General features: G+C 45.3%; 1 protein-coding gene across 9 annotated transcripts in view; it reads right to left on the reverse strand.

Moving 5' to 3' along the window:
* The window catches only part of AFF3 (ALF transcription elongation factor 3), a 616,655-nt gene that overhangs the window by 39,932 nt on the left and 551,746 nt on the right, over positions 1–24,977 (reverse strand). For all 9 annotated transcript variants that reach the window (XM_063713526.1, XM_063713522.1, XM_063713523.1 and 6 more), the window contains 3 exons: positions 15,623–15,809; positions 7,390–8,484; positions 1,351–1,475 (listed from right to left, as the gene is read on the reverse strand). In XM_063713526.1, coding sequence (XP_063569596.1) covers positions 1,351–1,475; positions 7,390–8,484; positions 15,623–15,809 — 1,407 coding nt within the window. The remainder of the gene's footprint in view (positions 1–1,350; positions 1,476–7,389; positions 8,485–15,622; positions 15,810–24,977) is intronic.

Genomic DNA, 24,977 nt, shown 5'->3' on the forward strand with positions numbered 1-24,977 from the left:
CCTCCCAGGTTTGAGCGATTTTCCGGCCTCAGCCTCCCAAGTAGCTGGGACTACAGGAGCATGCCACCACACCCAGCTAATTTTTTTATATTTTTAGTAGATACGGGGTTTCACCATACTGGCCAGGCTGGTCTTGAACTCCTGACCTTGTGATCCGCCCTCCTCAGCCTCCCAAAGTGCTGGGATTACAGGTGTGAGCCACCGCACCCGGCCAAATCACAGCTATTTTCATATCATATTGCAGTTGTGCATACATACAGTTTATATTCCTCACTGCTTAGAAATTCTGGAAGCCACCAGATCAGCTAGAAAGGTTATTTAGTGCATTAACAAGCACTAAAGGATATCACACATTTAAAAATATTTGGGGACTTCATTTTCCCCATTTCCCCTTTCCCAATATTTTGGGCTGGCATCCACCCTGCACAGAGGACCGAGGAGTGGGCAGCATGCAGGGGCAGCCCTCCCTCCCGCTCAGACCCACAGGAGCCCTCGCCTTTCAAGGTGATTCCGGCGCTGCAGTGGGCCTGTGTGTGTGCACCCTCGCCCGCCAGTTTCCTCGCCAAGTTTTAGCACTGCTCTACATCTTTTCCTAACCTTTCAGTTTACATTTTTATGTGTTGTGCCGAGACATTCATCTCTCTTTAAAACTCTATCTATACGGTCAGGGAGGGTGAGGAGTGTCTTAGAGAGGAAAAGTGGTTTCCATGCTGTGGTATTTCAAAATGGAAAGAGCTTCTATGACTGATGATAAGCTACTCGTTTCTAATAAATACCTGGGATCTTGCCTTGCTTGTAAGCCATTCATCACAGAGGGTAGTCAGTGCTGGGTGGGTCCATCTGGAACCTCTTGAGAGGAATGTGTGAGTGGCCATTTAACCTTGGGAGCACGGACCCTTCTAAGGCCACAATTTTAGTCTATATCCAATTAATTGCTTTAGGTGCCGCACATGGAGATTCTGCTTGAAGTGTGTATTTCTTCGTCTGCGTAATAAGCTTAGTGTTCTTATGAGTGTTCTTATGAGTTTAGCGGTTACCATTAAAATATTGATTAGAAATTTAGTTATTAAGTTTTTTTGGGGGAAGGGCATGTCTTGGGGAGTGCAGAGCTGTATGTAACTAGTATCTGGTCTTTGGTTATGGAGAAGTACCTTGCATGAGTATCTGGAGCTATAATGTGTGGCACATGTGTAGCCATAATGATAAGACTTGGGTTAAAGGAGGGAAGCAAGTCTGCAGACCTTGACCAGAGTAATCCTCAAAAAGCCTGACCCTCCTCCAACATACCAGGTGGCTTTCAGACCCAGAGATCTCTCCAGCTCACTTCCACTTTGGAGGGAATGCACGTACCTGTTGATGTTCATGTTGCAGTGGTTTGCAGACAAAGTATTACTGGTGGAGGTGGCCAGTCTTGAAGAGCTGTCTTTTTCTCCCTGGGACTTCTTGATCTCCCTGTAGTCGTCTTCGTTGTCACACTGTATGGGAATAAACTAAAGTCAATCAGCACTGGATTTCAAGAGGTATTATGAGTTCCCAGGCACCGACTTCCACAGAACAAGGCCTCCTGGGAGCCCCACTCACCTGGCTTCCCCGAAGCGCAGCCTGAGCAGCTGTGCCCCTGTCATAGCTTCTCCATTAGCTCCTCAACAAGCAAGGATGAAATCTGTCAGTTTTACAATTGACAGCTGATGGAGAGGCGAGGCACGATGCCATGATTCAACATTTTGAATTCTGAAAGCTGCTCTGCCATCAACCGGCTTAGGATTTAGCCCTCCAACTGGTCTGAGTTCCCACTGCAGCTCCAGCGGCACTCACCTTGGCATTTCTTGGTATCAGAATAAAGTACAGCAAGTGTGTGTTCTCTGGGATTCATGCCATAAGGGCAATGGCAAGCCTGGACTTTTCTGTTTTAAAAATTCTTGCCTTGGCCAGGCACGGTGGCTCATGCCTGTAATCCCAGCACTTTGGGAGGCCAAGGCAGGCGAATCACGAGGTCAGGAGATTGACACCATCCTAGCCAACATGGTGAAACCCCATCTCTACTAAAATACAAAAAATTAGCCAGGTGTGGTGGTGCGCACCTGTAGTCCCAGCTACTTGGGAGGCTGAGGCAGGAGAATCGCTTGAACCTGGGAGGCAGAGATTGCAGTGAGTCGAGATCACACCACTGTACTCCAGCCTGGTGACAGAGTGAGACGCCGTCTCAAAAAAAAAAAAAAAAAATATTGCCTTTTGTGAATTGCAAGCAGAAGCTATTATCTCTTGGTGCCTTAATTCTAGTTTTCAGTTACTATCCCATGACATCTTAGAATCCATAAAGTACCTTTTTCTAAAACAGTACTTTGATTGGATCCTTGTTGCCATGATTGGGTTTAATTTTATTTATTTATCTAGAGACAGAGTCTTGCTCTGTCACCCAGGCTGGAGTGCAGTGGTGTGATCATGGCTCACTGCAGCCTCGACCTCCCAGGCTCAGGTGATCCTCCCACCTCAGCCTTCCAAGTAGCTGGGAATGCAAGTGTGTGCCACCACGCCTGGCTAATTTTTTGTATTTTTTGTAGAGACGGGGCTTTGCCATGTTGCTCAGGCTGATCTCAAACTCCTGGGCTCAAGCGATCCTCCCACCTTGGCCTCCCAAAGTGCTGGGATTACAGGCATCAGCTATCAGGCCAGCCTGTGTTTAACTTTTTAAGGTGCAACACAAATATATTCAGAAAGTACCATTTTCCATGAGATAACAGGAACCTAGTATGGTATCCTCAGGGCTGTCTGCATTATTTTCCAGGAGACAAGTGCCAACACCAAAGACAGAAAGACTCTGACCTTCTTGCTCTGGCTGGGATTTTGCCACACAGCCTCTGCCACAGGGGCTCCCAGATGCTCACACTGTAATAGTACCCCCATGGAGGGCCCAAACCAAAGCTCCGAGTTCTTAGTCCTTAGCTCCAGGGCTCCAGCAGGGCGAGACTCCACAAGTTTGACAGCCAGGTCTATGGGGTCCCATCTCCAGCACCCAGTACTGGGGTACTAATGCCCAGAATACCAAGTAAAGAGCACTATAAAAATGTCCTTCCACTTCTCTTGTGTCTGTGTTTAATGATTCTTTAGATTTTATGAGTGCAGCCAGGTGTCAGGCTTAGTGTAAATGAAGTTTCTTAAGTTAAAATAAAAATGGCCATAAGTAATACAACTATTTAAACACAGAATATTACGGAATTTTATGTACGTCTTTCTGCACATCTCTCTAGTAAACTCTGTATGCCTGGACGGCTTTATGTATTTCCAGTCTGTCTATATATTACCAATGTCTATCTCTGCATATTTCATATGTGTATATTTCCATCAGCCTATTCAGTTAGCCATCCATCCCAGAGGTAATAGCCACACTCATTCCCAGATGATTAATTGACTGATTGATTCCTACACTCAACAAAGACTGAGCACCAGCAAGTAGTAAGGAAGACAGGGTGTGTAGAGAAAAACAGGAGGAATAGCAGGTAGGGAAGAAAATGAGCTGCCAAGTATTACTGACTTGCATTGTTTGAACATATTGTGTGAATCTGACAACACCCCTGCAAAGATGTCAGCATTTTTTTTGTTTTTTGAGACGGAGTCTCGCTTTATTGGCAGGCTGGAGTGCAACGGCATGATCTCAGCTCAGTGCAACCTCCGCCTCCAGGGTTCAAGCGATTCTCCTGCCTCAGCCTCCTGAGTCGCTGGGATTACAGGCACGCGCCACCACATCCGGCTATTTTTGTATTTTTAGTAGAGACAGGGTTTCGCCATGTTGGCCAGGATGGTCTCGATCTCTTGACCTCGTGATCCGCCCACCTTGGCCTCCCAAAGTGCTGTGATTATAGGCGTGAGCCACCATGGCCGGCCCCGATGTCAGCATTTTCTAGATGGAGAAACTGATGTTCAGAGAAAGTAAGGTCACCTGATTAAGGTCACCGAGGAGGCCAAGGACCATACATAACTTTCTGGGTCTAGTGCAAAATGAAAATGCTGGGCCCCTTGTTCAAAAGGCAGGAAAAGACTGATGTTATAAAGCCCTCAAATAGAAAACATTTTCCTTTCTTTCACAGTCTCTGTCATGGAGGTGTCTACAGTATTTGCTATACACATTGTACTTCTTTGGGCATGGGGATACCTGGGGGGGTGAGTGTAGCCTCTCAAGGGCCCTGTCTGCCCTTGGACGAGGCATATGTGGGCAGCCCGCGAGTGTGGGCCTTCCCCTTCTGCCAATCAGAGGCCCTACCTGTGGTGCCCGAGTCGTCAGGCATTTCCCCAACAACCCACAGCAAATGGGCAACCCCCAGGGGATTGCAAGACCCTCTTTGGAATGTCTTACTACCTGGATGAGGGAAAGGAAAGGTCCTTCCTCTGCCTGCACCTAGGCCCCTTCTTGGGGCAAGGGCAGCGACGGTCCCTGGACTAAGACAGGAAGTGGGAGGCTGCCTAGGGCCCAGGGTGCCAGGAGGCAGAAATGCAGGCAGAACCTGCCCTGCAGAAACAGGCAGGAGGTGGGAACACAGTGAGTCAAAGCTCCATATGCCCCTGCACATGTACCATCAATTTGCAGCATCACAAATTCAAAGATTACAGGAAAAATTTTAAGATGGCAGCCACAAGCATTCAATTCCAAGGGGCCCTGGGTGATGCACACCAGTATGGTCCCATGCATGGGGCCCATGAAAAGCTGGCCCTGCAGGAGGTAAATGGTAAAGACGGGATTTGAGGTCAGGACACTTTGGTGTGAAAATCCACACACTTTCCATTATATGTGAGCACTCTCAGGGCAATGGAGACCAACTAAGGGCGCCCACTGCCGGCTAATAATGGCCAGTGCTGGGTGGAAACTATGTTGGGGTCTCTTTATAAAATTATCTTTGCTGGCCACGTGCAGTGGCTCACGCCTGTAATCCCAGCACTTTAGGAGGCCGAGGCAGGCGGATCACCTGAGGTTGGGAGTTTGAGACCAGCCTGACCAACATGGTGAAACCCCGTCTCTACTAAAAATACAAAATTAGCCAGGCATGGTGGCACATGCCTGTAATCCGAGCTACTCGGGAGGCTGAGGCAGGAGAATCACTTGAACCCAGGAGGCAGAGGTTGTGGTGAGCCAAGATGGTGGAGCATCACTGTACTCCAGCCTGGGCAACAAGAGCGAAACTCCGTCTCAAAAAAAAAGAAAATTTTTTTTTCTTTGCATCCATACCAAGGAAAAGCAAAAAGCTGCCCCTTGAAGATATTTCTTTTCATGAACTTTCTTGCAAGGGCTTCAAATTCTACTTTATAGGGATAAATTACTTAATGTTATTAATATTATGTGAAGAAACACATCCTTTGGTACTTTATTTTTTATTTTATTTATTTCTTTGAGATGGAGTCTTGCTCTGTTGCCTAGGCTAGAGTGCAGTGGCATGATCTTGGCTCACTGCAACCTCCGCCTCCCAGGTTCAAGTGATTCTCCTGTCTCAGCCACCTGAGTAGCTGGGACTACAGGTGTGCACCATCATGTCTGGCTAATTTTTTGTATTTTAGTAGAGATGGGATTTTACCATGTTGTCCAGGCTGGTCTTGAACTCCTGAGCTCAGGCAATCCGCCCATCTCAGCCTCCCAAAGTGCTAGGATTAGAGGTGTGAGCCACCGTACCTGGCCTGGTACTTTAGAATGAATTTCTCTGGTCATAGGTGCCCTTAGGTTACAAAGATGATTGTCATAAAAAGGAGACTGAGTGCCTTCTCCATGTGCACTTACAAAGCAAGAAATATATTCATTGTGGCCAGGACAAGGTAACAATCTGTACTCCTTAGTCCCCTTCTCAATCAGGGATTCGAAATAGCTGTGAAACATATGTGTCCAGTCTAACTTTTCTATTGATAGACTAGACTGCCTTCAGAAAACTGGAAAATATACAAACCTCAGACTGATTTCTTATGTGATGCTCTGAAGCCAGACAGCCTGGGTTAATTCCTGGCTCAGCCCCTTAGGACCTATGTAACCTTGGGCAAGTTGCTTTAGGCTCTCTGAGCCTCTGTTCCCTCTCTGTAAAATGGGTATGACAATAATATTTGCCTCATAAAGTTATAAGGATGAAATGATTTAACATGTATAAAGTGCCTAGAGCAGCATCTGTCATGGGGACCTATATACCTGTGAGCTGTTGTTATTGAAAACTTTGTCCTAAATTTGGAGCCATCCATGCATATTGCAATCTTGGTCTGTCACCCATTGTATTTTTCACTGTGATAAAAATTACTTTTGAAGATACAGTAACAGGAGAGGTTAAAAACCCTCAAAATTGGCTTTAATGGGTGATTAAGGTATTCCCCTGCACAAAAACCTTTGAAATGGGCTACACGTTCAGTGTCTGCTGCCAGAGATGCCCCCCAGCTCTCCCTGTCCTTGCTTTTGCTGCCCTTCTCACTCCCTGGACTCACCGCTTCCATTCCTGACCCTGGACGTATTCAAATATCCCTCCTCTACAGAGCCCTGTTTTCAGGGCCACCTCCACCATGAAGCCCTCCCTGATCAATGCTAACGGAAGCAACAGCTGCTGGTTCTGATGCTGCATCAGGGTCTGCCGTATTCATTTTCACCTGCCACAACCTTGAACTTCATGAAGCCACTGGCCTCTTGGGTCAATGAGTGATCCCACCATCAATGTCACCCCATTCCTCCCAGCAAAGAGTGGGGGTTCTCATGTGTTTAGCTTTCTCACAGGCCCTGCATCCAGCTGTGTGTGCACACACTTGATAAATATTTCCTATTTTGACATGCAGTGGGACAAGGCTTAATTACCTATAACTATAAAATAGGGATAATAGGCCGGGCGTGGTGGCTCATGCCTGTAATCCCAGCACTTTGGGAGGCTGAGGCAGGCAGATCACTTGAGGGCAGGAGTTCCAGACCAGCCCAGCCAACATGGTGAAACCCTGTCTTTACTAAAAATACAAAAAAATTAGCTGGGCATGGTGGTGGACGCCTGTAATCCCAGATACTTGGGAGGCTGAGGTAGGAGAATTGCCTGAACCTGGGAGGCAGAGGTTGCAGTGAGCCGAGATTGTGCCATCGTAGTCCTGCTTGGGCGACAGAGCAAGACTCCCTCTCAAAAAAAAAAAAAAAAAAAAAAAAAAAAAAAGGGATAATAATGGTACTTCCCTCACTGAGCAGTTCTAAGGACTAAGTTAGATGTTAAGTGCTTACAACAGTGTCTGGATATAGAAAGTACCCTAGAAGTGTGTGTTAGGTAAGGACACACAAAACTCCTGCGGCAGCCTACTGTCCCAAACAGCAGCCTATGGGTGCTCTACCAAGTACCCACAAGTTAAGAGACAGCCCCTTCCCCTCCACGCCCCCGGCACCCCAGTCAGCCCCAGGCCTACCTTGCGTTTCCTCTTGGATTTTGGCAGAGCCTTTTCTGCAGGTGTGTCCGAAGTGTGGCTGGGCGGTGCGCTCTCAGAGTCCTTGTTGGCAGGGGCGCTCAATACCCCTGGCTCCTGGGGCAGGTGTTCTGGGATCCTGGACAGGAGGGTCAGGTCGATTTTGACCCAGAGAGACCTGATCTCGTCACTGTCCTTTAGAGGGGAGAGAAGTTCGTTCCGGCCAAAGGGGACCAGTGTGTAGAACTGCTCCTCCAGCTCCTTGGCGATGTCACTGGTGGTCCTGGCGTTGATGGAGCCTACAGGGGCCCTGGGACCATTGCCCCCGTTGGCAGTGGCCTCCTTCAGCCTCTGATCATTCCCGGAGGAGGCAGAGGCAGCCACGGTCTGTGCTTTGGACAGAGGGTACTCCTCCTGCTCGGACTCCAGGTCGGAGTCCGAGGAGGAGGAAGAAGATGATGACTCTGTCTCAATGAACTCCTTGGATTTGGGGACGATCCTGCTCAGCCCCCGTGTGCGGCGCTTCTCGCAGGTCACGGAGGAGCGCAGCTCCTTACGGTGGCTCGCTCTGTTGTTGCCACAGGGCCTGGTTTTGGTGGGCTCCGGGGGGACCACCACGCTTGTCCCCAGCGCGTCCGCGGCCGCGGGCTCCTCGGGCCGGTGGCAGTTGGCGCCGTCCCCAGCTGAGGTCCTCTCGGTACGCCTGGTGGGCTTCTTGCCCGCGGACCTCCGGGCAGGCGCGGGCGCGTTCTCCACAGGCGCACAGGGCACTGGGGGTGGCGGGGCGGCTGCGCTCACCGCCACGGCCACGGCCGCGGGCGGGGACTTCTGCTTCACGCCTTTACTCCCAGGGGCCTTGTTCGCTGTCCTTGGCCTCTGCTCCTCCTTACAAGTGCTCTTGATCTCCTTCTCTCTCAGGCTGGGCTGGCAAACGTCGGGGACTTTCCCACAGTCCTGGACGTCCTCTTTCACCGGGTTGTAGTACTGATTGCTCTCTGGCCCGTGGCTTTCATTTTGGATCAGAATAGGAGGCTTGTGGGGATTAACTTTGTTTAGCCATTTATCCAGCTGCCACTTGTTAGAGGATGCCGGTTCAGCCTGAAAGCAGAAAACCGGTGACAAACAAAACATTTTTCATTACAGGCTCACTTAAAAGGGGCCTGGCTGTTTTTAACTTGACTTACTCCTCTAAGTGTATGAGCAGAAAACGAATGAGCTGGAAGCAAAAGGAAAATGGAAGCATGAAGTCTGTGTCGCAGCCCCATGTGGCACTCAGGATGCCTGGATGATGCTGTCCTTACCGGGCCGTGGCACTAAACGTCCTTGCACCACTTAAGTCTCTTTGGAAAAATAAGGAAAGCATTGTGCCTCATTAGAACCCATTTCCTAGTACTTTTGAATGTTAGTATAATTTTTTTTAATAATTATACATACATATGTAAACTTGAAATTCCCCAAAACTTACAGAATAGTTTAGAGGCCCTGAGCATAAGTCACTTGTTTTTTTGGTGAGACTTAAAACTTTGGGGAGATCTGAAGAGGGGACTAAGTGGAACCTACAATCCCAAACAATTAACACATGATTTATGTGTTGAAGGCAGGTAGGCTGTAGTAATTTGGTAGTAGGAACAATGACCCTGGGAAGATGGCTTGTTTTGCATACAGAACTATTTCAGAGGGATTTGTGCATCTTTGGCAGCCTGACTGGGTCAGTCTATCCTCAACCTGCTTCCATCACACTTTGCTAGAAATATTTCAGACATGGAGGTGAGATGGAACACTTCCCTGCAAGCAGGTTTGCTAACTTAGAGCAACTCATGAAAGTCATTGGTTTTGAACTGTGGCCCCACAGGTTGGCTCTGCGGTTGAGGGTGTGGGGATGGCTAGGGAATGCCCTGAAATGGATGGGAAATGTGTAGATGCATTTTGTTCCTAGAACAGGTCTGTACCTTTCAGTTGTGTCTCTAAGAATCTATGTCTCAGAAGAAAAAAAAAATTAAGGACCAATCCAATAATTTTACAGGGAGTAAATACTGATGTCTAAAAAGTCAATTTATCCAGCATTATGATAATTAAGAGAAAACAGGTGTATTGAGAAGAATAGAATTTTAGCCAGAGTATTTTCAATTTGTGACTCTAAGTGAAATGGGGAAAGCATTTTGGCTAAGGTGATGTGTTTTTTCTTCCCTATGGCCTTCCACCTTTCGAATTCATGGCATCCATTTTTTCAGGGGAGACCAGATACCAGGCTAGAGTAAGAAGACACTGCTTAGCTCCATACTTCAAGCTTGATCAGTTCAAGTCTAGAGAAAATTGAGTCTGTTGCCAGAGAAAAAATGGTTTAACATAATAAATATAAATAACAAAATTTAATAAAATTTTAATTAAAAATAATACATTTAAATAATAAAATTTGAAAAGGTTCCTTTGAAGTATCAAGGTTTGTTTTTCAACAGTGAGGCCTGTATTAAGAGCAGAACTCAGGGCTCTTGGCCTCACTCCAGGCACTGAGGATTTCAGAGGGGGAATAAGAGGGCTGTATCATAGACGCAGGGGCCCTGGCTGAGTCTGGGGCACAGCTCAGGGAAATGAGAAACCTCTGATGGGCCAGAGGGGGCTGGGGCCAAGAGGAAATGGCCACAGAGTGGGGGGATCAGGCAACCAGAGCTATGACAGGGACCATGGACATCTTGCTGGTTGCCCCAAACCAGATGGGACCAACTGCCCTTCGGGGCAGACTGGCACAGGGTGTCTAATGACTTGGAGAAGCAAGAAAATTTCAGTGAAGGCCAGAATAAGGATGAAGGCCTCTTCTCTGGGCTATGAGGATGCAAAAGCCCATCCTGGAGTGCAGGTGGGGAAGGGGGGACCCCCATTCTGGTCTTTGACGTGACTTTTTTCTTTGCTTGTTTCCATGGCCACCAACAGAACCAGGGGCTCTAGAGAAATATGCAAATGAGTAGAAAGACAGACCGTTTTTGTACCTCTGAGTTCTACGTAAATCATGACCTTGCTTTATTTGGCTTCTCCAGAGAAAGGGAACACAGGAAACCTATGGAACATGCCCAGTGCATGTGGCAGTGGTAGATGCCCTCCCATGGTCAAAGAAAGCAGGACAGTGGGACACGGAACAGCTTCTCAGCCAAGGGGGATCCCTCACCTCCCCTGAGATTAGCTGAGAGTGCCTGAAAGCTAATTTGGTGGCAAAAATAAATGGCTTCTAATTTTGTCTCTCCCAACCCCCATTTCTCTTGACCCCATCAAGTCAGTGCCTTTGCCTGTGCCTCAGCTTCCCTAGACAAATGGGACACAGTAAATATGAATGGATGCTGGAGGGGCCTCTTGCAGAAAGGGTGCACATATTGGGAGAGGGCACACACACACATGGCAGAACACACCCCTCACGCTGGCCCCGCCACTGCGTTTCACACTAGTTCTCCCTCACTGCTACCATCTGGAGCCTTCTATAGCCCACATCTCATATGTGAGAGAAGTCTGTTTGTAGCCAAAACACAGCTGCACATGGGAAAATTCACACTGAAACTTCCTAGCAGGAGCATTAACAGAAAGGCAGAATTTAATACATTTAGTATAGGCCCACTGCTTGGTACGCTTTAGGGTCATTTTTTCTGCACTTCACAGCTGAAGAAATCAGTTTGAAGTACCCACTTTCAACACATCACTAAATCACACTTTTTTTTTTCTCAAGGATCTACAATAACCTCCTATTGCCTCTCAAACAAAATCCAAATTTCTAAGGGGGGTGTTTAAGGGCGTCCATTATCTTGCAATCATCTTTCATTGTCAGAATACCTACAGTTTAACTCCCACTTCATGTGTATTATCTCATTTAATCTTTACAGATAAGAAAGGTTATCACCCCTAACTTGTAGATGAGGCTCAGAGAGGCTAAGGGACATACCCAGAGCTGCACAGCTACCGGGTTCTACCGAGACTAACTTTGTACTCATCTAGGTTTAAAGACCAATTGTCTCCACTGCTGCATCACTGTGTCTCCCACTGTTTGGCATAGCCTCGTGAAAGAGGGACCACATTCCTTTGAGAAATGTCAGTCTTCAGCCTAAAATGACAGAATTAGATTTGAATTTTGGAGCAAACACCAAGAATACTCCAAACAGTACTTGTTGCCCTCTGTTATACTCAATTGCGTTGTCTTTTGATGTTCGTATTTGTTTCATGTATATATATGTCTTGTGTCTTCAAAAAAGCCAAATGCTTCTTTCAGGTGAGGGCCAGGTCTCTGTTTCTTTAGTATCCCTTGCAGCATCTATACTAGGTCAGGGAGGCAGATTGCCATGTCTCTCCTCCTAATAAGAACAACTCACAATGAGCTGTCACTCAAATTGTACCATTTATTCCTTTATCATCATCATTTTTCCCCCCGACAACCTTACAGATTAGGCAGAGCAGGAATATCTGCCATTCTGGAAATGAGGCAATTGTGGCCAAGGAAGCCGCAAGGATACAGAGTTTAGTGGCAGTGAGGAGGGGAACCTCAGGCTGCAGACGCCAGGCCACTGGCATGCAGCTGGCCACAGTCCGCCCCCTGAGCCGTCCATCCGGGGTTTCTGCCCAAGGTTCTGGTTTGTTTGCTGGCTCGCTGCTTTATATTTTCAGCCATGACTCTCCTCCCTAATTGATCTTCCCTCTGACTCACGCCCTAGCTCTCCATCATGCACTCTGGTCCCTGCTTCATCTAAATCCTTCAAGTACCCGCTGCCATGGACCTCGTAGGCACCTAATAAATGAGAAGCTTGTTGAATCAGCGAGCAACTTGAATCACATTTCTGCTGATTTTTAAGAACGATCTAGGGCAGCATTTTCCAAAATGTGCTTTTAGCTCATCTATCCCATGAAGGAGGGTTTCCAGAGTCAGATCAATCTGGGAAATGCCACAATGGAAAACACAGTATACCTGAGCAATAGTAAGGGCTGGGTGATGATTCTGTAGGTAAAGAGGTGGGATAAACGTATTTTGTCCCAGATCTCTTCAACATTATGTATCCAGGCTTTTTTTTTTTTCTTTTTTTCCCCACGTAATATTTATTGTACAACAAAGGCCCAGGGAGTTCCGTGTGTGGGGTCAACGTGTTAGCTGAGTGGAAAGGCAACTTCTCCTGCAAAGCTCTGGTCTAAGAGGCTGTACAGTGCCCGGAAAGCAGATTAGACTCCGGTGAGAAAAAGCAGTATGAGACCAATGAAGCCCACATCCTGCCACAGAGAGGGCCCCTCCATGCTACGCGGGAACATGGCATTACCATACTACAGTGATTTACGTGAAACAAATTGGCTTTCAACACACACAGCCAGAAAGAACATCTCCTACGCAATTCAGCTGAGCCCAGTGGGTTTTCTGAGTGCTGGGACATGGTGGGGAGAATGCAGGGCGCCTCCTACGCCCATAGCAGGATGTTACAGCAGAGGAGTGAGGAACAGAGGCGTTCTGCTTCAAAGCAGCACAAACTGGTCTGAGCAGCGGAATGTGAGATGCACGGCTATGAAGAGCCTGACTGTCATGTGGGGTTCAGGAAAAGGAGTCTCACTGCTCTCTGTAAGGTGACCTGGGCCAGCTCCGCCAGACCAGGCGGCACAGCTGCGGAGGACATGCAGGGTGATGTTACTTCCCGCCTTTGCCATTTGCAGTGTGCAAACTCATTTTCTTTCTAAAGGGTGTGTGTGTCTGTATTATCCTTAGGAAAAATGTTAAAAGAACTTTACTTTTATTCCAACAAATACATTTTTTTCCTGCAGAAAGAACGAACATTCAGCGTGGCTAACACATCACCTGCTGCTTCTGCAGTCCTCTGGGTAGGGAAGCCAGGAATCCAAAACCGCACATGGCCTCAGGTGACTTAAACTTTTAGGACTGACTCCTTTAGGAGGCTCTTGCCCCCTCTCCTTAGCGAGGGGCCTCTGAGAGCTGCTGGAAGAAATGACAAGAGCCTCCTTTCATCACCCAAGAGTTCAAGTCTTTGTAATTATCTCAGTGACATTTAGAAAGCATTTGCTTAAAGCACTTTATAACTGTACTGCTCTTTTTTTTTCTTTCTTTTTCTTTGAGACGGACTCTCGCTCTGTCACCCAGGCTGGAGTGCAGTGGTGTGATCTTGGCTCACTGCAACCTCCGCCTCCAGGGTTCAAGCGATTCTCCTGCCTCAGGCTCCTGAGGAGCTGGGATTACAGGCGCCCACCATCACACCCAGCTAATTTTTGTATTTTTAGTAGACACATGGCTTCACCATGTTGGTCAGGCTGGTCTCGAACTCCTGACCTCATGATCCACCTGTCTCGGCCTCCCAAAGTGCTGGGATTACAGGCATGGGCCACTGCGCCCGGCCAACTGTACTGGTCTTAAACGAGGTTTCAGCCAACAAGGGAGCTCTAGGACCTACATTTCAGGATGAAAATAAGACTGAACATTCATGAATTTAACCTGCAAAGCCACAAGGAGGAGCCTGGATGGGTGATCTTCACAGCCACAAACAGTTTTTGGATATCCTCACTGCCTGCCCTGTCCTTGCACTGTCCCTGGGACACAGTTATTTCTTATAACTAAATATCCCAGAATTTCTCCACAAAGTATAGCATAAAGCAGGCTTTAAAGAAGCCTGCTTAACTCTTCTACTTTAACTCCTGTATTTTTTTCATTTTGAATTATCCCCATTAGAATGTCAGCTCTATGAAGATAGGGACATTTTTTGTCATATAATTGTGTATTCCAGGGCCAAGTACTGTGTGACTGATGCTCAGTAAATATTTGTTGAACGAATTCTGAATGAGTAAATGAATGAATGAATGAGTAAATGATATTATGCTGAAGGAATAATAATTTAGTTTCTGGGAAAAGCCAGGGTTATGTTACCATAAGGCTTTCATAGGTTAATGTTGCTAAGAGCCTTCCCCTTATACAGAAATAAATAGATGGACAGATATAGATGGACAGATGGAGAGGCAGAGACTGAACCTCATGGGAAGGAGAGCGTGGAGGGACAGCTTGGTTCAGGATGAATGGAGAGTCCTGAGCCAGGGCAGAAAGGTGCTGAGGAGAAAATGAGGAGTGTGGGGAAACAAAATCTCCCTGATTTCACAGTGCTCCTGCAAAAAGCCTCAGCCTCCTGAAAGAAGTAGGGAGGGGAAAAACCTGAAGGAACTGAAGAGCCACTCTGTGAACCTGAGATGGAAACACCACTGCTTTCAGGTGTGATAAGATCTAAGGCACCGCTATAAAAGCTGGACACGGGGGTGCTGATTGGACCAATTAAGGTGCTCCCTTCCCACCGCAATGGTTTGTAGAAGTGGGTTTAGTTCCATTTCAGAGCCTATTTAGGAATACGGCCCCCCCAAATGGTACAGAGGGTTGTAAGTAAAAAATTAAACCTGACAATCATTAGTCATGTCAAATGTTTACACACTCAAGAAGAAACTCTATTTTATTTCTTGTTTAGAAATGAGAGTCTACCCTTAGAGCTCTGCAGCCTGGGAAAGTTTCTCTCAGCCCTCTCCCAAGAATCTTCATGCTCTGAATTACTATTTAATTTTCCCCTTTCTACTTTAAAGTAGAAACAGCAATGGTTTTTATTGGTACCTTCTAATGTTTTTATAGGAGGCACCTAAATCTTCCACATAGATATTCATCACAGCTATAAAAGGTTTCATCATTTTTTGTAGGGTGATGCTAATTTTTCTTTTTCTATTTTCACAAAGAAAACACAGTTAAGAAGGTTTTATTAATATTTATAGCCCTTCTTCTTTTGATCCGTGACAAACTGCAAAAAGGTAAGAATCTGACCATGTCCAATCCATAAAACCCCCTTCCCTGTGATTTACGGGTGGTCACACTTCCCAGGCGGTGAGTGGCTCTGTCCAGCGACTGCCCTGGCTGACCCCAAGGGCGACCTGAGCCATAGGTTATTTCCTGTCAGTGATGTTTATAGCATACTTGGAAATTTCTGGAAGTCAAGAGAGAATTTGGGGGCAATGAAAGTTGATGTTTCTGTACTTCAAAGGAAGCTGTGTAATTAGGAGACCGTGAAGAGGGAACAGCGTGGGGAAAATGTGGAGCCCGAAGCCCACAGCCTCCTCCTGTCCAGCACCTGGCTTGGGGTCTGCAGGAGGGAGGAGACCTGCAGCAGTGTGACAGTGACAATGTCCAGACTTGCTATTCTCATAGAGACAGAAGTGGGCAGAGGAGAGGCCTGAGCCAGGCAGCGCTTACCTCGGGGCTGGAGAAGTGGGGGGGCTTGCTGCCCTCACTTTCGCTGGAGCTGCTCTCGGTCTCCGAGTCAGATCCGGAGCTGCTCTCTGAGTCGCTGGAGGAGCTGCTGCTGCCGCTGCTGCTGCTGCTGCTGCTGCCCTTGCTGGAAGGCACCGAGGTTCTGCAGTTGGGCTGCTGGACCACGGCGCTGCCAGCCCGCGAGGCCCCCGGGAAGGAGAGGGAAGGAAAGCCAAGTGAGCAAACAGGAAAACACCACCAAGCTGTCATGCACCCCAAAGAGGGAGGAGGCACGCAGCCTACACATCTGTCAACCATGACCTGGAACTCAAAGAGCAGGCGTCGAGGTCAAAGTCATCCTAAAGGTTAAAGCAACTCATATACAGAAATAAAATCGGGAGTGAAGTTGGTGCCCCTTGGTAGTCGGCACTGGTTATTCGTGTGGCCATTTTGGAAGGGAAGGTGGTGTAACATCCAAATGGCTGTTTCTATTTTGCTGCTGTTCTGAGAATGGCTTTTCAAATGCATCCCCAAATCCAATCATCTACAAAAATGCAAGGAAATCCAAAAAGCTTAAACTATTTTGCAAAGCGTGAAAATGACTGCTTTATTTTTGCCCCAGAGGAAAATGCAGCATGATGGCAGGTATTAGGCAGAGGGTTGTCAGGAAGGGCACGGCATTCTGCTCTGAGCTTTCATGGCCTGCTGGAAGGTTCCAGAGACCAAGGGACTGTCCAAGTTCATGTCTTGCTTCCTCCCTTTTCCCACCTGTAGTTGAGTGCTGTAGTGATTACAGGTGCTGGGATGTTGTTATAAATTGTAACCTTCCTTTGAGCCCTTTCCTAGAGAACTGAAGATCCCTCACTGACACACTTTTGTATATTCTGGACTTTAAAATTCAATCCCAGTGCTGTGGCTTATAGGAACTGCATTTCACATTTACACTTGATGTTTATATCCATGCTGAAATTTGCCAGAAAGTCATTACATACTCAAAGATAACAAGAAAAATTGACTGATGCTTTCCAATAGTAATTAATTAACCATAAAAATTCAAATAGCACACATCCACCCAGAAAGTGTTTGAGCAAAAAAGAAAATTTCAGTACTCACATAATATTTAACATCTTCAAAGTCCTTTATTAACAAAATTGAAACACACCATAATGTGTTCCTTTGAGGTCAAGCTCTAAATACCAAAAATGCCGGTCACTCTTGTATGTTGAGTCAGAAAACTGCTTCCAACTGTGACCCAGTGCTTCTATAGGACCAAGCATTAGTGAAGGCCAGGGGCCAGGGAGCTTGTGGGGGTTTTACGGTCTCAAGTGCGAAGCAGCCTGGACATGGTAAAGGACTCCTTTCACCCATCCCTTAAATCTTTGATATGTGCTTTGCCCAAAGATGACCTTCATAAATCCTGGGTATGGGGGTGGGGATGGAGGTAATACTCATTGGAGCTTTGTTTCTATAAAAATCACCAGACAAGAAACTATCTTGCAGGAGATCTAAAAATAAAAGCACCTCTTGGAATGGCAGGGTTAGGGGAACCAGAGTTTGAACATAACTTTCCCTAGTGGGGTTTTCATTTCTTCCACCAATGTCACGGTCCATACTGATTGTCTGACAAAATTCTTCAGCATCAGACAACATCTGCACATTCATGCCTTGCCTGAGCTGCAGCGATTTCTTTTCCAGCCTGTTATTTGTGTCTAGAATTGAGTGAGGAATCCTGGATCTTAAGACAGAGTACGGCAAGGGACAGTTAGAGCTCAGGGGCTGTAATATTTCTTTCCTTCCTTATGAACAAAAATCTGTCTTTCCTGTTGGCTGAATTGAGATGGTTACTATCAATGGAATCATAAAAAAAAGACGATTGAATTCTGACTGAACATGAACATCTGGGATCCACGTTAATAGTTTGAGAAACAAGCAATGGGGAAAGGATTCCCTATTTAATAAACAGTGCTGGGAGAACTGGCTAGCCATATGCAGAAAATTGAAACTGGACCCCTTCTTTACACCATATACAAAAATCAACTCAAGATAGATTAAAGACTTAAATTTACAAACTAAAACTATAAAACCCTTGGAAGACAACCTAGGCAATACCACTCAGGACATATGAATGGGCAAAGATTTCATGACAAAGACATCAAAAGCAATTGCAACAAAAGCAAAAATTGACAAAGGACATCTAATTAAACTAAAGAGCTTCTGCACAGCAAAAGAAACTATCAATAGAGTAAACAGACAACCTACAGAATGGGAGAAAATTTTTGCAAACTATGCATTCGACAAAGCTCTAATATCCAGCGTTTATAAAGAACTTAAACAAATTTACAAGAAAAAACAATCCCATTAAAAAGTGGAAAAAGGACATGAACAAACACTTTTCAAAAGAAGACATACATGTGGCCAAAAAGCATATGGAAAAAAGCACAATATCACTGCTCATCAGAGAAATGCAAATCAAAACCACACTAAGATACCATCTCACACCAGTCAGATTGGCTATTATGTAAAAGTCCAAAAATAATAGGTGTTGGTGAGGTTGTGGAGCAAAAGGAACCCTTATACACTGCTGGATAGGTGTTGGCGAGGTTGTGGAGAAAAAGGAACCCTTATACACTGCTGGTAGAAGTGTAAATTAGTTCAACCATTGTGGAAGACAGTGTGGAGATTCCTCAAAGACCTAAAGATAGAAATATCACTCAACCCAGCAATCCCATTACTGGGTATATACCTAAAGGAATATAGATCATTCTATCATAAAGACACATGCACACGTATGTTCACTGCAACACTATTCACAATAGCAAAAACACAGAATTAACTCAAATGCCCATCAATGACAGACTAGATAAAGAAAATGTGGTACACACATACCATGAAATACAATGCAACCATTAAAAAAAAAAGATTATGTCCTTTGCAGGGACATGGATGGAGCTGGAGGCCATTATCCTTACCAAACTAACGCAGGAAGAGAAAACCAAATACCACGTGTTCTCACTTATAAGTGGGAGCTAAATGATGAGAACACATGGACACTGAGAAGGGAACCACACACACTGGGGCCTATCGGAGGGTGGAGGATGGGAAGAGGCAGACGGTCAGGAAAAATAACTAATGGGTACAGGCTTAATACCTGAGTGATGAAATAATCTGTACAACAAACCCCCATGACACATGTTCACCTATGGAACAAACCTGCACATCCTGCACATGTGCCCCTTAACTTAAAAAAATCGTTTTTTGGTAGGTCCCAAAACACCCAAAACACTGGGGGGAAACACACAAAAATAAACAAAAAAGCAAAACAACACATGGCTCAAAAGCTTCCTTGTTAGAAGGATGGGGTTGGGGGACATAGATGTGGAGGAAAGATATGTGTTTCTCTGTCACCCTCTGGAGTGACATCTGCCAAAGATTAGCAAATGAAGATGACTAAAGAACATTCTGATTGGTGATCAAAGCCATTGGACATCATAGAAAACCAATCAGTACATTCTATCTGCTTTCACTCAACAAAAAACATGCGATGCTGGTTCTGTGTGCTCTGGGCTTTGTGTGTACAGCAGAGGCAGCAAGGTGTGTGGGATTCCTTGTGGCTTGCACCACAAAGTGACTGTCTTTTGAAAAGCGGCACCTTAATTTCTGGAAAAGCGCCCATTCAACAGCTACCATGCTGCCTGCCTTTAATGGCTGTGGTCCTGAAGTGATGAGGCACACTAGCCCAAGGAGGCAGCATCTCCGATCTGAATTATATTGGCAGAAAAACCTTATACTTTAATGTTTTCCTTTCTTAAATTACGAAATTCACTTAAAATGACAGTTTTACTGGCCTATGATTTGTTTCTAAAACAGCTGAGAGAGCCAAGAGTTTAGGTTTTTCTTCATACTTGTAAGGGTTGTGAAATTTACGATGTCTGGATTAAATATATTCATGTTTCAATGGTCCCGGTAGAGTATGTATAATATCTAGAAACAATCATAGCAAAGATGGGGGCAGACTTTCCTGGAAGGGCGCTGGTAGCTCCAGTCGTGGGATCAAGATCACTCTCCCCACTTCCACGAAGGCAGCTCCTCTAATCCATCCTTGCATGGGGCCTTGGGGGTCAGCTGACCATTCTGGCCTCAGTGTAGTGATTGCTCCCACCATGGGTGCTTGCAGCTGCTTTACCCATCGTGGGGCAGCTACAGCAGTGAGGGTGGCAGAGCCAAGATGAGGAAGCCAGGAATGGCATTCCCTGCACACGAGTGCTAGTGAAAGGATGGACTCAGCTAAGCCACAAACACACACATATACATACGTCTATAGAATTTGTTGTTGCCCAGGCTGGAGTGCAGTAGTGATCATAGCTCACTGCAGCCTCGAACTCCTGGGCTCAAGCAATTGTCCCTCCTCAGCCTCCCAAGTAGTTGGAACTACAGGCATGTACCACCATACCTGGCTAATTTTTGTGTTTTTTAATAAAGACAGGATCTTTCTATGTTGTCTAGGCTAGTCTTGAGCTCCTGGCTTCAAGCGATCCTTCCACCTCAGCCTCCCAAAGTGCTGGGATTACAGGTATGAGCCACTGCATCCAGCCTAGGCTTTATATATTTAAAATTGCAAACTGAAAATTTTAGTGTGCCAATTGGTTGTCATGTTTACATACCAAAGATGCTTTAAAAAATTAACTTAAGCCTGGGCAGCATAGTGAGACCCTGTCTCTACCAAAAAAACCCCAAAAAACAAATTTGCTGGGTGTGCTAGCATGTGCCTGTGGTCCCAGCTACTCAAGAGGATTACTTGAGCCTGGGAGGTCAAGGCTGCAGTAAACCATGATTGTGCCACTGCACCCCAGTTTGGGTGACAGCAAGGCCCTGTAAAAAATATATATATATTATAGTGGATTTTTTCCTGAAATGATAACACGGATTGGTTGACATGATGACACAAGCTTGGACAATTTTTAGCATGCTACCTACCAAGTTCTTGGACCCAGTGCCATCTCATGAACATGGTGCCATTTGACAGCAGCCATAAAACATTACTGAGATCATGGAATAAAAGTCTGTGTGTCACCAAAGCTCAGCACAGTGCCTGGCACATAATAGGTGTTCATGTGTGATTACTAAATGAAAAAGTAAAGAGAAAAAATTCATCACTGGGTTAATGAGTTTTTTTTAAAAAAAGAGATTGAATCTTTCGAAAAGGTTATAATGTCACTTTTCCAATTAAAAAATATTTAAGAGTACTTCAGGCCGGGCGCGGTGGCTCACGCCTGTAATCCCAGCACTTTGGGAGGCCAAGGCGGGAGGATCACGAAGTCAGGAGATCAAGACCATCCTGGCTAACACGGTGAAACCCCGTCTCTACTAAAAATACAAAAAGTTAGCTGGGTGTGGTGGCGGGCGCCTGTAGGCCCAGCTACTCAGGAGGCTGAGGCAGGAGAATGGCGTGAACCCGGGAGGTGGAGCTTGCAGTGAGCTGAGATCGCGCCACTGCACTCCAGCCTGCGAGACAGAGCAAGACTCCGTCTCACAAAAAAAAAAAAAAAAAAAAAAGTACTTCAGTAACCTTTAAGACAGACTTCTTCCTTTCTGAGAATATTTCTTAAAATGTACTCTAAGTTTCATCTGCTATAATTTAAGCACAGTTCCCTCTTGGATGGTTTGTTTACTTTTTGCATTTTGATTTCATGAAATGTTTGGCTGGTTTTGTGAGTGGTCAGAGCCAAATACACCTTTGAGAGAGGTCCAGCTTTCTCTAAATGATCTGCTTGGTGTGTTTCTTCCTATGGCTGCGATGACACCTTCCTTTTGGAATCTGGCCTTGGCTAAGTCTGAACGCAGATTGTAAAAGAAAAGACCTGGAGGCTGGGTGCAGTGGCTCACGCCTGTAATCCCAGCACTTTGGGAGGCCGAGGCAGGCAGATCACAAGGTCAAGAGTTTGAGACCAGCCCGGCCAACATAGTAAAACCTCATCTCTACTAAAAATACAAAAAATTAGCTGGGTGTGGTGGTGGGCGCCTATAATCTCAGCAACTCGGGAGGCTGAGGCAGGAGAATTGCTTGAACCTGGGAGGCGGAGGTTACAGTGAGCTGAGATTGTGCCATTGCACTCCAGCCCGGGTGACAATGTGAGACTTCGTCTCAAAAAAAAAAAAAAAAAAACCTGGAACCAAAATGACAAAGTCTTGGATCTCATAGTCAAGGGTGCTCCTGCCTGCCAAGTGTATTGTGGGGCCTGAATACATATCCAAAATTGTCCACACACTTTTAACTGACAAGTAACTTAGAGAGAGGCTCTCTGCCTGGTTGGTGCTGTGTGGATAGCTGTGGTGCCCACATCGCACCACACATGCTGTGGGCACTCCACTGGGATTGACTGAATAATAATGTTTGCTCCTCTTCATTCAACACTCTGTGAGAACACACGCTTGATATCCAAACCGTAACCAGTGTCCTGGCAACAGTATTCCTTTATTAATAGCATCACTATTGATATTAATTCATCTAAAACCATACCACATGATAAGTAAAAATGGTAAATGCGGGGTTGAGGAGGTTTGCTATTGCTAAGAATTGTCGTCCAAAAAAAACCCAACTGGCAGGACTGTTGCTTCTATCCTGAAATGTAATTGTTTGTTCTGCAACACTTCCAAGAATGATTTCTCTATAAAACTTGGCCTTTGAAGCTCTTCAGGATCTGGTCTCAATCAGATTTCCAGCTTCACCTCAATGGGTCTATCCCTAAACCTTGGCAATAATACATTTCTCAGTGTCTGGACAGGCTGGGTCTGTTTTGAGCAGGGTGCCCTTGCATATGCTATTTTCTGTGCCAGAAAGTCCTTTCTCTCTTTTTCCTTTGAGTTAGTGTTACCTCCTACTCCTTCTGCAGGACTGAGTGGCTATGTGTTTCCCTACTCTGTAAAGGTTTTCCCAGCTCCCCCAGGCATCAATGATGTTTCCTCCCCCAAGTCCCTCTAGCATACTGCCCACTTCTCTATTGCAACCCTTACCACGTTAAGGATTGGAATCATCTAATTTATCCATGCAGTGTAGTTTGTTCTGTTCCCTTGGGAATATGTAGGCGTTCTTAAAACTGGTAACTTTAGAATGCTATCATTTACATACGTATCAGGTTGAAAACTGAGAACCCACGGGGGCCACGCAAGTAGCATCCATGAGTGAAGTGTTCAGGTATAAGCAAAACAAATGTGTAACATTGTAAATGGCAGTAGCCTCAGATCCCCAGTCGGGGGGAAGCAACCAAACTGGAGAATCCCACTAGGTCGAATGCTGCTTCTCCAGGCCAGCCTATCTCTGTACCTGGAAACAAGAGCTCATTATTACCAAACCTTTTGATTTTTTTTCACATGAAGCCCCAAATCCTTATGTTTATATCAAATCTCCTGATTTTAAAATGCTGGTAACTAATTTGAAAAGTTTTAACAATGAAAAGTTTCATTGTATTTTAGCAATGAAACACATTTGGTAAAGAAAACACATGTGGGTAAGAAGAGGCCTGTGGGGCACCATTCTGAGACCTCTGATCTATGTCCCATTATTACACGTTTTGAGATGGCTCAATATAAAATAGAAAAATATAGAGACCACAACCAGGAGAAGTTTTACCCACTCAGGAATTTAGACTAGCAGGGCCAGGGACAAACAAGGGGTGAACCAAATACTCTCACTTCCTCAGCCCACCTTTTTTTTCTTAAAGTGAAAGCAAGTTCATAAAGTAAAGGAATAAAAGAATGGCTACTCCATAGACAGAGCAGTTACCAAACACCATTATGTATTTTTTTCTTTATTTTTTTAACCTTAGGATTTTTTTTTTCTTTTATTATTATTATTATTATTATTATTATTATACTTTAGGTTTTATGGTACATGTGCGCAATGTGCAGGTAAGTTACATATGTATACATGTGCCATGCTGGTGCGCTGCACCCACCAACTCGTCATCTAGCATTAGGTATATCTCCCAATGCTATCCCTCCCCCCTCCCCCCACCCCACAACAGTCCCCAGAGTGTGATGTTCCCCTTCCTGTGTCCATGTGTTCTCATTGTTCAATTCCCACCTATGAGTGAGAATATGCGGTGTTTGGTTTTTTGTTCTTGCGATAGTTTACCGAGAATGATGATTTCCAATTTCATCCATGTCCCTACAAAGGACGTGAACTCATCATTTTTTATGGCTGCATAGTATTCCATGGTGTATATGTGCCACATTTTCTTAATTCAGTCTATCATTGTTGGACATTTGGGTTGGTTCCAAGTCTTTGCTATTGTGAATAATGCGGCAATAAACATACGTGTGCATGTGTCTTTATAGCAGCATGATTTATAGTCCTTTGGGTATATACCCAGTAATGGGATGGCTGGGTCGAATGGAATTTCTAGTTCTAGATCCCTGAGGAATCGCCACACTGACTTCCACAAGGGTTGAACTAGTTTACAGTCCCACCAACAGTGTAAAAGTGTTCCTATTTCTCCACATCCTCTCCAGCACCTGTTGTTTCCTGACTTTTTAATGATTGCCATTCTAACTGGTGTGAGATGGTATCTCATTGTGGTTTTGATTTGCATTTCTCTGATGGCCAGTGATGGTGAGCATTTTTTCATGTGTTTTTTGGCTGCATAAATGTCTTCTTTTGAGAAGTGTCTGTTCATGTCCTTTGCCCACTTTTTGATGGGGTTGTTTGTTTTTTTCTTGTAAATTTGTTGGAGTTCATTGTAGATTCTGGATATTAGCCCTTTGTCAGATGAGTAGGTTGCGAAAATTTTCTCCCATTTTGTAGGTTGCCTGTTCACTCTGATGGTGGTTTCTTTTGCTGTGCAGAAGCTCTTGAGTTTAATTAGATCCCATTTGTCAATTTTGGCTTTTGTTGCCATTGCTTTTGGTGTTTTAGACATGAAGTCCTTGCCCATGCCTATGTCCTGAATGGTAATGCCTAGGTTTTCTTCTAGGGTTTTTATGGTTTTAGGTCTAACATTTAAGTCTTTAATCCATCTTGAATTGATTTTTGTATAAGGTGTAAGGAAGGGATCCAGTTTCAGCTTTCTACATATGGCTAGCCAGTTTTCCCAGCACCATTTATTAAATAGGGAATCCTTTCCCCATTTCTTGTTTTTGTCAGGTTTGTCAAAGATCAGATACTTGTAGATATGTGGCATTATTTCTGACGGCTCTGTTCTGTTCCATTGATCTATATCTCTGTTTTGGTACCAGTACCATGCTGTTTTGGTTACTGTAGCCTTGTAGTATAGTTTGAAGTCAGGTAGTGTGATGCCTCCAGCTTTGTTCTTTTGGCTTAGGATTGACTTGGCGATGCGGGCTCTTTTTTGGTTCCATATGA

The sequence above is a fragment of the Pongo abelii genome, chromosome 12 (genome assembly GCF_028885655.2).
Source record: "Pongo abelii isolate AG06213 chromosome 12, NHGRI_mPonAbe1-v2.0_pri, whole genome shotgun sequence".
Classification (NCBI taxonomy): Eukaryota; Metazoa; Chordata; class Mammalia; order Primates; family Hominidae; genus Pongo; species Pongo abelii.